The 12,846-nt window shown below is 36.3% G+C and overlaps 1 protein-coding gene across 4 annotated transcripts in view; it reads left to right on the top strand.

Annotated features, from left to right (window-relative positions):
* Positions 1-12,846, top strand: part of FANCL (FA complementation group L) — a 63,144-nt gene that overhangs the window by 20,155 nt on the left and 30,143 nt on the right. For all 4 annotated transcript variants that reach the window (XR_009245959.1, XM_058667828.1, XM_058667830.1 and 1 more), the window contains one exon: positions 12,677-12,773. Coding sequence is in view for 3 of the 4 variants with exons in the window: in XM_058667828.1 (XP_058523811.1) it covers positions 12,677-12,773 (97 nt within the window). In the remaining variant the exon portion in view is untranslated. The remainder of the gene's footprint in view (positions 1-12,676; positions 12,774-12,846) is intronic.

Genomic DNA, 12,846 nt, shown 5'->3' with positions numbered 1-12,846 from the left:
GACAAGGGAAATCTTTGGGTGCTTTCCCCAGCATATTCTGGGTCAAAGTGGAGCAACTGGGACTTGGGCTGGCAGCCATATGTTATACTGACACTGCAGATCGTAGTTTAACTTGCTGCACCACAGTGCCAGCACTGAGATAGTTTTAACTTATAGTCAAAGGCTTAATGTCCCCTTAAAAGGATTCAACAGATTTAAGCTAAAAAGACCAACATTCAGCATACTGTTAGACATTCCTTTTTTTGTTGTTTTGTTTTCCTTTTTCCCCTACCTCAAATTCACTTCCACAAAGAAAGATAAATACAGTGTATTTTTTATATGTCCAGCTTGTTTCATTCAATGTGATAACCTCCTGTTGCAACCATTTTTATGCAAGGGACAGAATTTCATTCTTTTTCATAGGTGAATAATAATCCATTGCATTTGTATATACTGTATATTTTTCCACTCATTTGATGATGGACATCTTGGTGGGTTCCATGTTTTACCTGTTGCAAACCATGTTGCTGTGAATGTGGTGATGTGGGTATCTGCAATCAAATGTGTGTTTTGGGGACATATACCCTGGAGCGGTTATCTAGAGCTCTTTGGTAACACTCTTGCTTTGTTTCCAGGCAGGTCTTCGATTATGTGTGGTAGAATACATTTTCACTCTTTTGCATTTATTTTTTTGTCTAGTCAGTTATCAAGCCCCATGTGAGATTGTTAGAATGAAAAATTTTGTTTTTATGATTTTGGAAAGCCCTAACTATTGCATTTAAGTCAACCTGTAGATTTGTTAGTCACTGTTTGTGATAAGCCAGTTATTCTCTTTTGGTCCACAATTGAGAGTAGAGTATTCAGTCACCATTTAGCAAATATATTCAAACTTTTTTATGTTGCAGATTTGAAAATTTAAACATTTAACAAATTTAAGTGGAAATCCTCATGTGTAAGAATTTGGTACCTGAAATTTAGCTGTTAGAATCTTTTAAAAAATAGTTTGATGAACAGACATGATTTGCATTTTATGAAAGAAGACTAAAAACAACAGTTCCTCCTGCTCATCCCTTTTCTTGAACTCTAGGCTGATCAGATAGATGTGTGAAATGTGGCACATTATACATTGAACTGCCTTTTCCTGTTCACTCTTGAAACCTCAGTCCCATTGTCATCGCAATCAGCTAGTAATTTATGCTTCTGTAGACTTGTGCACCATCTATTGGAACCTTCATTTTATCCCTTTAGTTTTTCATTTGATGTATTATAGAGGGCGAGCAAGGAGAGAGAGAGGGAAGCAGACAGGGAGTTACCAGGTCGAGCTGAACTAGGCTGAAGGGACCTGGGATTCTCTTCAGGTTTTCCACATGGGTGACAAGAATCAACTACTTGAGCTGTCATCATTAGCAGAAGCCTGGAAATACAGCCTGGGTGTCTAGTGTTGTACCAGGGCGTCTTAAAGCAGTGTCTTAAGTGCTGTGCCAAAGTGCCACACCTGGTCTTATTGTAAAGTCATTAAGAACTTTATGTTCAGTATTCTTCCATAGTTTGGCTTATGTTTGAATGCATCTTCTTTTTGCTTTTACCTAAAAATAATTCGAAAGTGAGTTGTACTAATAGCTAAGTTAGTACAGATTAATGTGACCTGTGACTCCTACTTCATTCTGAACTTGTCTTTCCCGTTTTCTTCCAAAGACATGCTGTTTTCCGTAGATATTTTAATGTGTTAAGAGAAGCCTGTTGCTACATGTAATAATAATTTAAATTTTGTTGCTTATGGGCAGGCAGATGATGTTTTCTGGTGATTTTTTAAACTGTTGCATTATAACATACATATAAAAAATGCACAAATCTTAAGTATAACAGGTAAAACGTCAGCACTTTTGTCAAAGAAGCATCCACATCAAGAGATGAAATTACCAGAACTTTCAAAGTTTTTTTGTACCTCTGGTTTTCCTTGCCCAGACATTTATACTGTCTGATGCTGCAGAAATGTTGTGCTAGTTTGTGGATTTTTTTAGTGGAATCATATATCATGCAATTTGAATTTCTCTTTTTGTCAGCTTCTGTGTGTGAGATCTATTTATGATCTTGTAAATTTTTATTCATTGTCTATTCATTTGTCTAAATTGACATCCATTCTACTCGTATCGTTTGAATTGATTCAAGCTTTTGGCTGATAATACTGCTGTGATCATTCTTGTAAATATCTCTTGGTGTATATATATCTCTCTCTTATTAGCTGTATAAATACATTTTGCAAGAACTTTTTGAAGTATCTTCATATAAAAATGCTATTTCTTTTGTGTATTGGTTTAAACCTTGCCAAATTAACTTAATATCTAGATTGTGTTAGAATCCTAAGCCTCAAATAATTCATAATGCAAGTAACAATGACTTTATTTCAGATTTTCTATATATTACATCATTTGTTTTCCTTTGTCTTCATGTTAGCTATGACCTGCAATAAGATTTTTATTTCAAGTTATTGTACAATCTTTCTGGTTTATTGAGATTACTGTAAAACTCCTGTCTGTTGCTATTGTTATTAATATGGGGAATTACGATTGATTTTTGAATGTTAAACTAACATTAATATTCATTAACGTGTTCATTTAAGATTTGTGCATTTTTTGTATGTTATAATGCAATGTTTAACCTATTTTTGTATACTTCACATCATTACAATATACTATTGTGCATAAAAATTTAGTTTTGTATCGTCATCAGCCTTTGGTAGAAAAGTTAGACTGACCTCTTAAAAAGTGTGTATGGGAAGGGCCTTGATCCTTATTTAACTGCACTGAGTGACACTTTGTCTAAGGTTGCTGTCACGTTTTAGTTTAGAATTGGCAAATGAAGCCATCTGGACCTGGAGAGTGTTTGCATTTCTTTAATTGGTATAACTAATCAGATTTTCTATTTCTTCTCTCAAGTTTGAGTAGTTCTGTTGGCTGAGTTGGTCAGTAAATTTAAGAAAAACATAGTGATATCCATTTTTTTATTTATCCTTATTTTTATAAAGTATTTTTATGCTTATTATTTCCTAGGGTTAATATGAAGGCTGAATCAAACAGCATTTGTGAAAGTACTTTACAGATTTTGTGCTAGAAACTCAGCCTATTTCCCTAATGTGATTTATGACATGCTCACAGATATCATGCAGACAACTAGCTTGTGAAGATATTTGTCATGTTGATTTCTGTTGGAAAGGGATTTTGATTTCTAGGATTACTTAGGGTTTACTGTTTTCTTACAAACAAATTTTACTTTTGGAACAATTCTAGAGTGAAAAATTACGATTGTTCAGAGTTCCTGTATAGTTTGTGTTTGGATAGTGCATTCACTACAGTTAATGAACTGATGTCTGTATTTTTAGAAGTTCTGAAGTTTTAGTATGTGTTTTCTCTTTAGTGTTACCTCTAGGATACAACATTAAATTTCTTTTTTCCATGTCCTAGTTTTGATTATCTTGAGGATAGTCCACTCCTGTTTCCCCTAGGAGTGGACTAGGGCTTTGGGTGTTTGGGAAGAAAAGCACAGGTGAAGTTTTTTTGGCACATCACAACAGTATACATTCTGTGTGACTTGATGTTACTATTTTTAAAAACGATTCATTTATTTTTATTGCAAAATCAGACATATAGAGAGAGGAGGAGAGACAGAGAGGAAGACCTTGCGTCACTGGTTCACTCCCCTAGTGGCTGCAGTGGCTGGTGTTGCACAGATCTGAAGCCAGAAGCCAGGAGCTTTGTTCCCAGTCTCCCACACGGGTACAGGGTCCCAAGGCCTTGGACCGTCCTCCACTGCTTTCCCAGGCCACAGCAGGGAGCTGGATAGGAAGTGGAGCTGCCAGGGTTAGAACCAGAGCCCATATGGGATCCCAGGAGGGCAAGGTGAGGACTTTAGCCACTAGGCTACGGTGCCGGGCCTTTGATGTTGTTATTGACTGGATGAGATCATGTTTATCAGATTTCCCCACTGCAAAGCTGCCCTTTTCCTTCTTCATTCTGTACTCATTTGAAAAAAAAAATGACTGTAGTAATTTGTGCCTTTTCTATCTTGGAAATGGAATTAAGTGATAAGGCTATTTTGTTTCCAAAAATATACCCTGAAATCTATGCATCTGGGTATTTTTCATACTCAGGTTGCAAAAGCCATATCAGTTTTATAAGCTTTTGCAGAAATCTATCTTTTGGCTTTGCTGATTTTCTCTGTTATATATTTTCAGCATTATTTTCCAGAGTTTTCTTTTTTCATTAGATACTGTTCCCTTGTAATTTCTTGATATGATTACTTAGATCAATGGTCCTCCATCCCTCCAGTTTTGCTTATTTCATGATATATGAATGTAAGGCTATAAATTTCCCTCTAAGCAACTTGAGCTAGTTTCCGTGAATTTTAATATTCTGTGTTTTTTAGATATAGTATTTCTATTACCATTAGTTGAAGTTCTTGATTTTTCATTGTGATTTCTGTTTGCATCTAAGGCTGACTTAGTATGTAACTTAATTTTCAAACAACTGGGATTTTTCTGGCTATTTGATTATTGAGTGCTAACTTAATTCTCTGTCACAAATCGTGCTGCGTATTATAATCTCAGTATTTTGAAGCTTGTTTTATAACAACGCTTTGTCACATCTTTCTTGAGATAATGCTCCATTCTCACTTGAAAATAATGTATACTCTTGAGTAGTGCTTTACATTTTTTCCCCATGCGTGTCAGATGTTCCGTATGTTTCAGGCTCTGGACAGTTGTGTTAATTCTTCCAATATGATTGTGGGTTTACAGAATTGATTTTGTCCTCCCAAATCTTTATATAGTTACAGCCACATTATGAGGGTATACAGATTTATAATTTCTACATCTTCATGTTGATTTTCCTTTTATCATTAGGAAATATTTGTTCTCATCCCTAGGAAGTAATCTTTGTTGAATATTTAAAGTTGTGCATTAACATGTTTAGAGGCAACAGCTGGTGTTATTGTTTACATAAATACAAGGCCTGATAATAAGCATTGAATAGTCCTCAATGTAATGAGAATTGTGCATTTGAAACATATTTGCATACATATATGTGTTATATATATAACATATGTGCATACATATATGTATGCATTTATATAACACATATATGTGTGTGTGTGTGTACACACACACACATTTCTGGCCAAAATGGAACAGAAGTTTTACCTTGTCCTTTGTCAGGAAAGGCTCAGATGGATTATAGGTGGCTTCTGCTTCCGCCCTGCCTTTGCTGTGCTAAGCCTCTGGAGGTTTCTGTCAAGAATCGGGTGCAATCATGAGGATTTCTTTTTTGTTGACTCCTGAACTTTATCTTCGCATAATTTGCCTCTTGATCTGGGTTCCACTTTTGGTAAGCTCCCACATACCTGTTTGGTTTTAGAGATAACCCTCCAAAATTTCCAACTAAGATCTTGGAGTGTTCACTTGGGCTTTTTCTCATTTAGGGCCTCTGATTTCTAATTCCTTAGTATTGTCAGCTTTCTGAATATTGTCTGTTTTCCAGTGGCTTTCCACTCTCTTGTTATTCTTATCCCCTGCAGGTTAAGCCTTTATCAGAAGTTTTGAGGCAAAACTGTCAGAATAGTAAGCCAGTTTTTCTGTTTGTGTCTTTCACCAGATCTTGGCCTGTTGAGTTGATAATTTTCCCCGTTTCCTTCTGTAAGAGATGGTTTTACTGTGTGACAGGGGTTCTGTGCTGGAGCCTTGCTCCGATCCCTGTGCTCTGTAAGATGGTCTTACTGTGTGACAGGGGTGCTGTGTTGGAGCCTTGCTGGATCCCTGTGCTCTGTAAGATGGTCTTACTGTGTGACAGGGGTTCTGTGCTGGAGCCTTGCTGGATCCCTGTGCTCTGTAAGATGGTCTTACTGTGTGACAGGGGTGCTGTGCTGAAGCCTTGCTGGATCCCTGTGGTCTTACTGTGTGACAGGAGTTCTGTGCTGGAGCCTTGCTGGATCCCTGTGCTCTGAACTCACAAATTGCCCCTTACCTGCTTCTCACTTCTTTACATCTTTGCCCCTTCCCGCCTTGGTTGCTTTAGAACTTCTTCAATACTTTCAAACATTTATTTTGATTTTCCTTTGATCAGGCTGCTTTAGTTGTTTACAGTGGAAGAGTTGATCAATAGCAGGCAACTCTACTTTTGCTAGAAATATCTGTCCGATATAATTTTGGATGGAGCGTCATGATATTGAGGATCAATTCATGTTTGTTCATTATTTGTAGCATTTAAGGCACCATTTCTGAGTAGAATTTGGGGTAAATAGAATGCTCTTAATGAATAGCCATGGAAGGGGTGGCAAACAAGACAAAATATTGATGTATGGTATTTGCAGCTCAAGTTAGAAAGGTTTGTTTTGAGGCATTGATGTTGTGGACCTAGTTATGCTAGGGTAAAATTTGATGGATTAGAGAAAAATTTTTTTTTTATTTTCAATTGCTTACTTGTGAAGATCTTAGTGTTTAGCTGATAGTTGGTGATGTAGAGATTTGGCAAGAAGAATAACTGTTCCAGTGTTACTTGATGTAGTATATTTGAGGCAGTTTTCAAAGTCCAGTAATAAAGACAGTGAAGACATAATGTGATACATCTGAATCATTCATAGTTTTAAAAGAGTGTTTTATTTGGAAGACAAATGGTAGAGAAGACAGAAAAATATGCTGAGATCTTTCCTCTGTTGATTCACTCCTCAAATGGCCGCAATGGTCCAGACTGGCTCCAACGTGGGTAGTTGGGACCCTAGTCTTTGGGCAGATATCTGCTTTCACAGATGCATTTGGAGGGAGTTGAATCAGAATCTAAGCAGTTGGGACACAAACCACTCCTCATATTGGAACCTGGTATTTGCAGGCCATTTCTTAACATGCTGCAAATACTGAAGTTTTAAGCTAGCGGTTAGATATCAAATGCTTGTCATGTAAGACAGTGAGAATGTGTAGAGAGTTGCAGCTTAGATTACTTATGAACTAATACCTGTGGGAGAGTCAGGCTATATGTAGAGTGTTATTTGGGCACTTAAATAACTGTGCTAAATACTGTAGAGTGTACGTACAGGATTTGAGACCTTTAGCAACAAAGATTTTATATATATAATATATATATATTTATAAATAAATATATATATATTATATATATATATATATATATGGGCGTGAGTAAGATTTATTTATTTTACTTGCAAGTCAGTGTTACAGAGTGAGCCAGTGAGTGAGCAGGAGAGACAGCTTTGCCATCTGCTACTTTACTCTGCAAATGGCTGCAATACTCAGTGCTAGGTCGGTCTGAATCTGGTAGGTGGGAGCTGCTTCTGAGTCTCCAAATAAGTGCAGGGTCTCGAACACTTGGGCCATTTTCCACTGCTCTCCCAAGCCAATAACAGGAAGCTGCACTGGAAGTAGCAGCAGCTGGGGCATGTACCTGTATCCATATAGGATGCTGGCACCGCTGGTGGAGGGTTAGCTGGCTATGACACTATGCTAACCCCAGCAAATATATAAAATATTTTTATGGGATGTTTTTTAAAGAGATACATAGAAAGCATTCACTTTTTGCTTTCCATTTTACAATCATTGTAATGGAAAGGAATTGATTTATAATTTTGACAATAGATGAAAACAAAAAATAAGAATATACCTCTGGAAATGCCACCACAGCATAATTGTTTCCTCTTTGTACTGATGTTGTTACATAAAGGGGCTGCCTTTTAGGAAGTTCATGCTGTGTGCTGCTGACTCTGCTAGCCATTTTATGTATTCTCAAAATAGCAGGATATGTAGGAAAATTTGGGGGAGACAGAAGATATGTATTTTGGTGCAGACTTTTTTAACCTGTGCATTTTTCCATAATATGCATTTCCATGAACTTTTTTAAAACCACTTAATAAACTTTAAACTATATTTTGTTCTCAACCTCATTGGTATGCGCTCATTTTGTATCCAAGGCAGGCCTTGTGCTAGCATGCAGGCGTCCTGAATGGATGTTGTGCTCCAGGGCAGCTCTCATATAGAGCTTTCAGTAGTGTTTCCTGCAGTTCATGGAGTTAGTCAAACACAGAGGTGAGACTAAGTAAGCTGTCTTGACCTCAAGAAAATTGGCCATTTGGAAAATTATCCCATCCTTGAACAGATATTTTACAAATCTAAGCAACAGACTGAAACTATCATAGCTTAATGATGGGGACTTGGATTAATGAGTTCCTGTTATTTAATCATTAGTCTGCATGGATTGTAAGAAACAAAAGGGACAAGATTTGCTTAGGATATCTTGTCCCTGGCTGTAGATTTGGATTGTCAGTTTTTTTCCTGTGATAGTGTGTCAGTACAACACACCTGGTGAAAAAGCCTTAAATCTGGTTTATCTGTGTGACCTTGAACAGGCAGCTTAACCTCTCTGATCCACATTTTCTTCATAATTCACAGGAATCTAATTATGCCTAATAATATTAAAAAGCAACATGTTGTGAGACTCACATAGTTCTTTGCAAAAAGTAGGTATAAGGTTGTTGAGACACTAAGTTTGTATTAAGATTTAATTACAATCAGTTTTTTTATGATACATAAGAACATAATATTACTCAATTTGATTTTCATTTACACCACCTTTATAGTGATTTTTCTTTGTGTGTGTATACACATACATATATATTTGAATCTCTGAATAAATTTTAGTGAAAAAGTTGCCTTAATTGTGTTCTGTGTAATATTTAAACAATTTGCATTTGTTTAAAACATAAATGAGGATTACTAACAAGTGCACCAAACTGACAATAGCTTGTACATGTCCCTGTATACATAGTAATAAGCACATATGTAGAGATTTGAACCATTCCTGTGATTTACAACAGAGCTTATTTACTTGGCAAGGTAGAACTTGCAGTGTGAGTATCAGGTGAGATCCTTTGGACTACAAGTTATTTAGAAAGTCCCTAGAGGTGATGTTGAACCTTAAGAGTGGCAGTGGAAATTAGCTTTCATGTTTTAGTAGGATGTAAAGTGAGTCTGCTTTTTGATACAATGTTGACTTTTGATGTTATTGCTACTTAAATGTAACTAGATGACTACCGGAAGGGAAAACTAAATAAGTGACTTAGACTGTTGGCCAGTAGCAGTGCCCTGTTTCAAGAGAGATAAAGTACATTTTTTCCGCTTGTTTTTTTCTGGTAAGACCGAGCTGTTAACAGAGACAATGAAGACTTCCCTAAAGCTGAAGTACTAGCATCTTTTATCATTGTTTCAAAAAACTTAATTCTCAAGTTAAGTGCCTTTTATTTATTGCAAGGAGGCTTAAAAAGAACTGAAGCAAAGGAAAATAAATACAATCTAGAGTGCCGAAAGTGTAACACTTTCTCTTTAGATTTCGTACTTTGTTTTTCTGTTTTCTTACTCAATTTTAGTTTATGCTTAGTTGAGTAGTAATCCCTAACCTCCTTCTCAAAGCAGCATGTTAATGTGATTTCCAGGGCAGTGTGGGAACAAATGTTACCAAATGGCTGTAAATAACTCTAATAACTTGAGTAATTTGCACTTTCCAGTGATGGAAATTTTTTTTTATTATTTAAATGAACATTTTGTTTAAATGAGTAACAATAATATTCTGCCCAGGTAAGAATAATTGAAGTTGTCTTTGAGAGACTGTTTTGATACCACTTGTAAGAGGTTATCACTTGTTTGGTAAATAGAACACCAAGATATTCCTTCCTAGTATGACTAGATGAAAACATGGTCTGTTATTTAGGGTGCAAAGTCAACAAGAAGGTTTGAATGTTCAGAACTCCAAACAAGAATGATTTTTACTACTCATCTAATATTTAGAACTGGGCTGAGGTTGGTTGATTGGAGGCTTCATTCCACAGGTTATTCAAGAATCTTTACTGTTTTCTAGCTACCCCCAAAGGAGTTTATAGTTCAGCATAGCAGTTACTTGCTTTTTTGTGCCTGCCAACATTTTTATTTGAATTAGGCAAGGTAAATATTCATTATCCGTATTAGCCATATTTAACTATGTAGCCACTTGTGGCTCATAGGTCCTGGTGTGGACCCTGCGTTGGATATTGTAATTACGGAAATTTCATTGGTCAGTGCTACACCTGTTGTTTCTGTCCCCATAGTCTTTGCTGGCTTATTTTGATTCAAATTGGGAATGAGAGCGGTGACTGAAGAAGGAACAGTTTCATTCAAAACCGTCTGAAAGATGCACATATCACCTCTGATGGTAGTACCCCTAACCAAAATTTAGTGATATGCTGACACCTCAGTTGCTGCCAGGGTATTCAGAAGAATCACTTGCTAGGTGGATCTACTTTGGTGAAACTTGGTTTAGTTGGAGACAGAATGGGGACAAAGTCTTGTTACCAAAGGAAGGAAGATGGAAATGAATACTAGGACAACTTTGCTGTGTAGGTCACATTTACTCAAGATGTTCGTTATCGCAATGAAATTTCTGCATACCCCCCCAATAAGCAGGAATTGAACAAGTGTTGTCTACCTCCTTGTTGCTTGCTCTCTGTATATATGTACTCATTATGTTTAAGGCTTACATTACAAAAGTCTTCTTCCCATAGTTTCCTAGCCCTAGTTTTATTCTTTGAAACCAACATTTCATAATTTTCAAGTCTAGAAATTCAGTCGATTAATAAATCAAGAAAAACAATGCATTTTATCTATTTTGGGAATTACATGCTAATTATTATAATAACATCACTTAGCTGATATGCTACCTCATTTTTAAATTTTTCAATTTAATATTTTTTAATGCTCTTTTACAACCATTCAAGTTTAGGTTAGTGCCTCCTGGCTCTCAGTTGAGCCTAACAGATTCTATTGTTACTGAGCTTACTCCATGATACTGCTTGCTTTTCCATTTCCCAGTTTCGGTCATCTCTTCATTTTAAATCCTAATTGTTTGATAAATGTACATCAGTTTCTATAAGTGTTTTAGCTTTGCCTATTGCTGAATCTAAAAATCATGCTGTTTAATTTTTGATGATGTAATTTTTCACTGAAGAGAGCAGCTATAATTTTTTTAGCACAGCTTTATTAAAATTTGAAATATCCTCTTTTTCATTTCTTTACTTTTTAGAAAATGCCTCATGGTTTCTACCACTGTATCAGTCGCCTTCTGTGGGCTTTAGACTGTTGCTGCCAATCACCTCCTCTCCTGAGCCCTCTTGGTCTTCTAGTGTGTTTTAATTCAGTGCTCTTTTAGCTGCTTTTAAGTTGTTAAATTTGCTTTAATGACTGCTAATCCTTGTTGTTCTTACTCTGAGTTTATACCTGTTTAAAATTCTGTGATTTTTGAATGGTTTTGTTTTGTTTTTGGTGAGGAAAGAGAGGCTACAAATACATGTATTCACCTAAATATTTTGTATCTGAAGTGTAACCCTATTCTGAACCTTAGAGTCACTGGATAAAAGGGGAACACTCAGGTAGCAGTTATTTTGAGGTGGGAGGGTGTTTGATCTATTTCTAGGTAGAGTTGACTGAGCATAAGCATTAGTTACTGAAATTTTTGTGGAAAGAAACATTTTTGTTCAGAGTAACTCAGTGTTCATTTTCTAAGGCTTAGGACGTTTTCTAGATTGACACATTTTTCATGAGAGGTCGTCTTTGTTAGTGTGCATATTGTCTTCAGAATTAGCCCTCTTTTTTTATTACAGTGTTTCATAACTTCATTGCTCAGCATTTCTTGAAATTGGCTTATTTTTTCTCTATTTCTGGTTACTAGGTAAATGGCATGTGTGGTGTTAAAAATGTTTCCTGGGTTAGCAGACAAATATTAGGTCTAACTGGTCTTGGGGGTGTTAAGCCGTGCAGTGCTCTTAGACTACTTTTTATTTTTACAAGGGTACAGTACTGTAAAAATGTCAAAAAAAATCCATATGCCCGGTTCACTAGTAAATATATTGCTAAATCTGAACCTTTTTGGCAGTAGCTTATGCTACTCAAGGGACCATATTTTTACAGAATGATATATTTCAAAGGGTATTGGTTTCCATTGTAGAAAATTCATACATTTAGAGCAACTTAAAGCAAAAAACAATTGTGCTTGTGTTGTGTGTTTAAATTATTAGTCATCTTGCATGCATGCCTAGGTTAAGTGTCAGATGCTATATATCGTGCCAAAATAAAATTTATTGTTAGGAGACCAGGCTGTACCTGTGCTTATACAGCATTTTCCTTGGAGGATCAATTTGAGTATATGAACTAATATCAGTCAGATTTTTTTTTACAGTAACATTATTGATAATAAAGGAGAAGTTCATCGAGGAGAAAAACAAATAAAGGAAGCATAAAAGTCTCATACTGTATGAAACTACAGAAATGGATCAAAGAGTTTGACAGGAAGTTTAATGTGTACATACGTAGAGGCTGACAGGAACATGCTGTGTGTGCCAGAGGTTCCAGTGATGGAAAACTGAAACACAGTGCTCACTGACCACAGCATGAGCCCCGACACACATTGTAAATAATCCAGAGATGTATGGCTGCATTAAGCACGAGGTGGATGTATTAACAGCAGTAAATCCACAGCAGCAGAAAGGCTGGCATGCAGAAATTCGTCTGCTTAATTTTTGTAATGGATTAATAGGATAGCAACTGTTTTTATTTTGAGTACCACCATCTTCGGTTTTACCCCATGTAAAACAAGCCCTCATTGTGTCCCTTACACATCAGGTTTGTGGACGTGGATTCTTGCTTCAGTACCATCAAGCTAAAAGCAGAAGATGCTTCTGGTAGAGAGCATCTACTCACCCTCAAGTTAAAGGCGAAGGTATGTGTGAAGTGAACCCTGTATTCTCAATGCAAAGCTGTGCTAGGTGCTTCTAAAACTACATACATGATGC

The sequence above is a fragment of the Ochotona princeps genome, chromosome 8, assembly GCF_030435755.1.
Source record: "Ochotona princeps isolate mOchPri1 chromosome 8, mOchPri1.hap1, whole genome shotgun sequence".
In the NCBI taxonomy this organism is placed as follows: domain Eukaryota; kingdom Metazoa; phylum Chordata; class Mammalia; order Lagomorpha; family Ochotonidae; genus Ochotona; species Ochotona princeps.
This window is presented reverse-complemented; position numbering and strand designations above follow the sequence as displayed.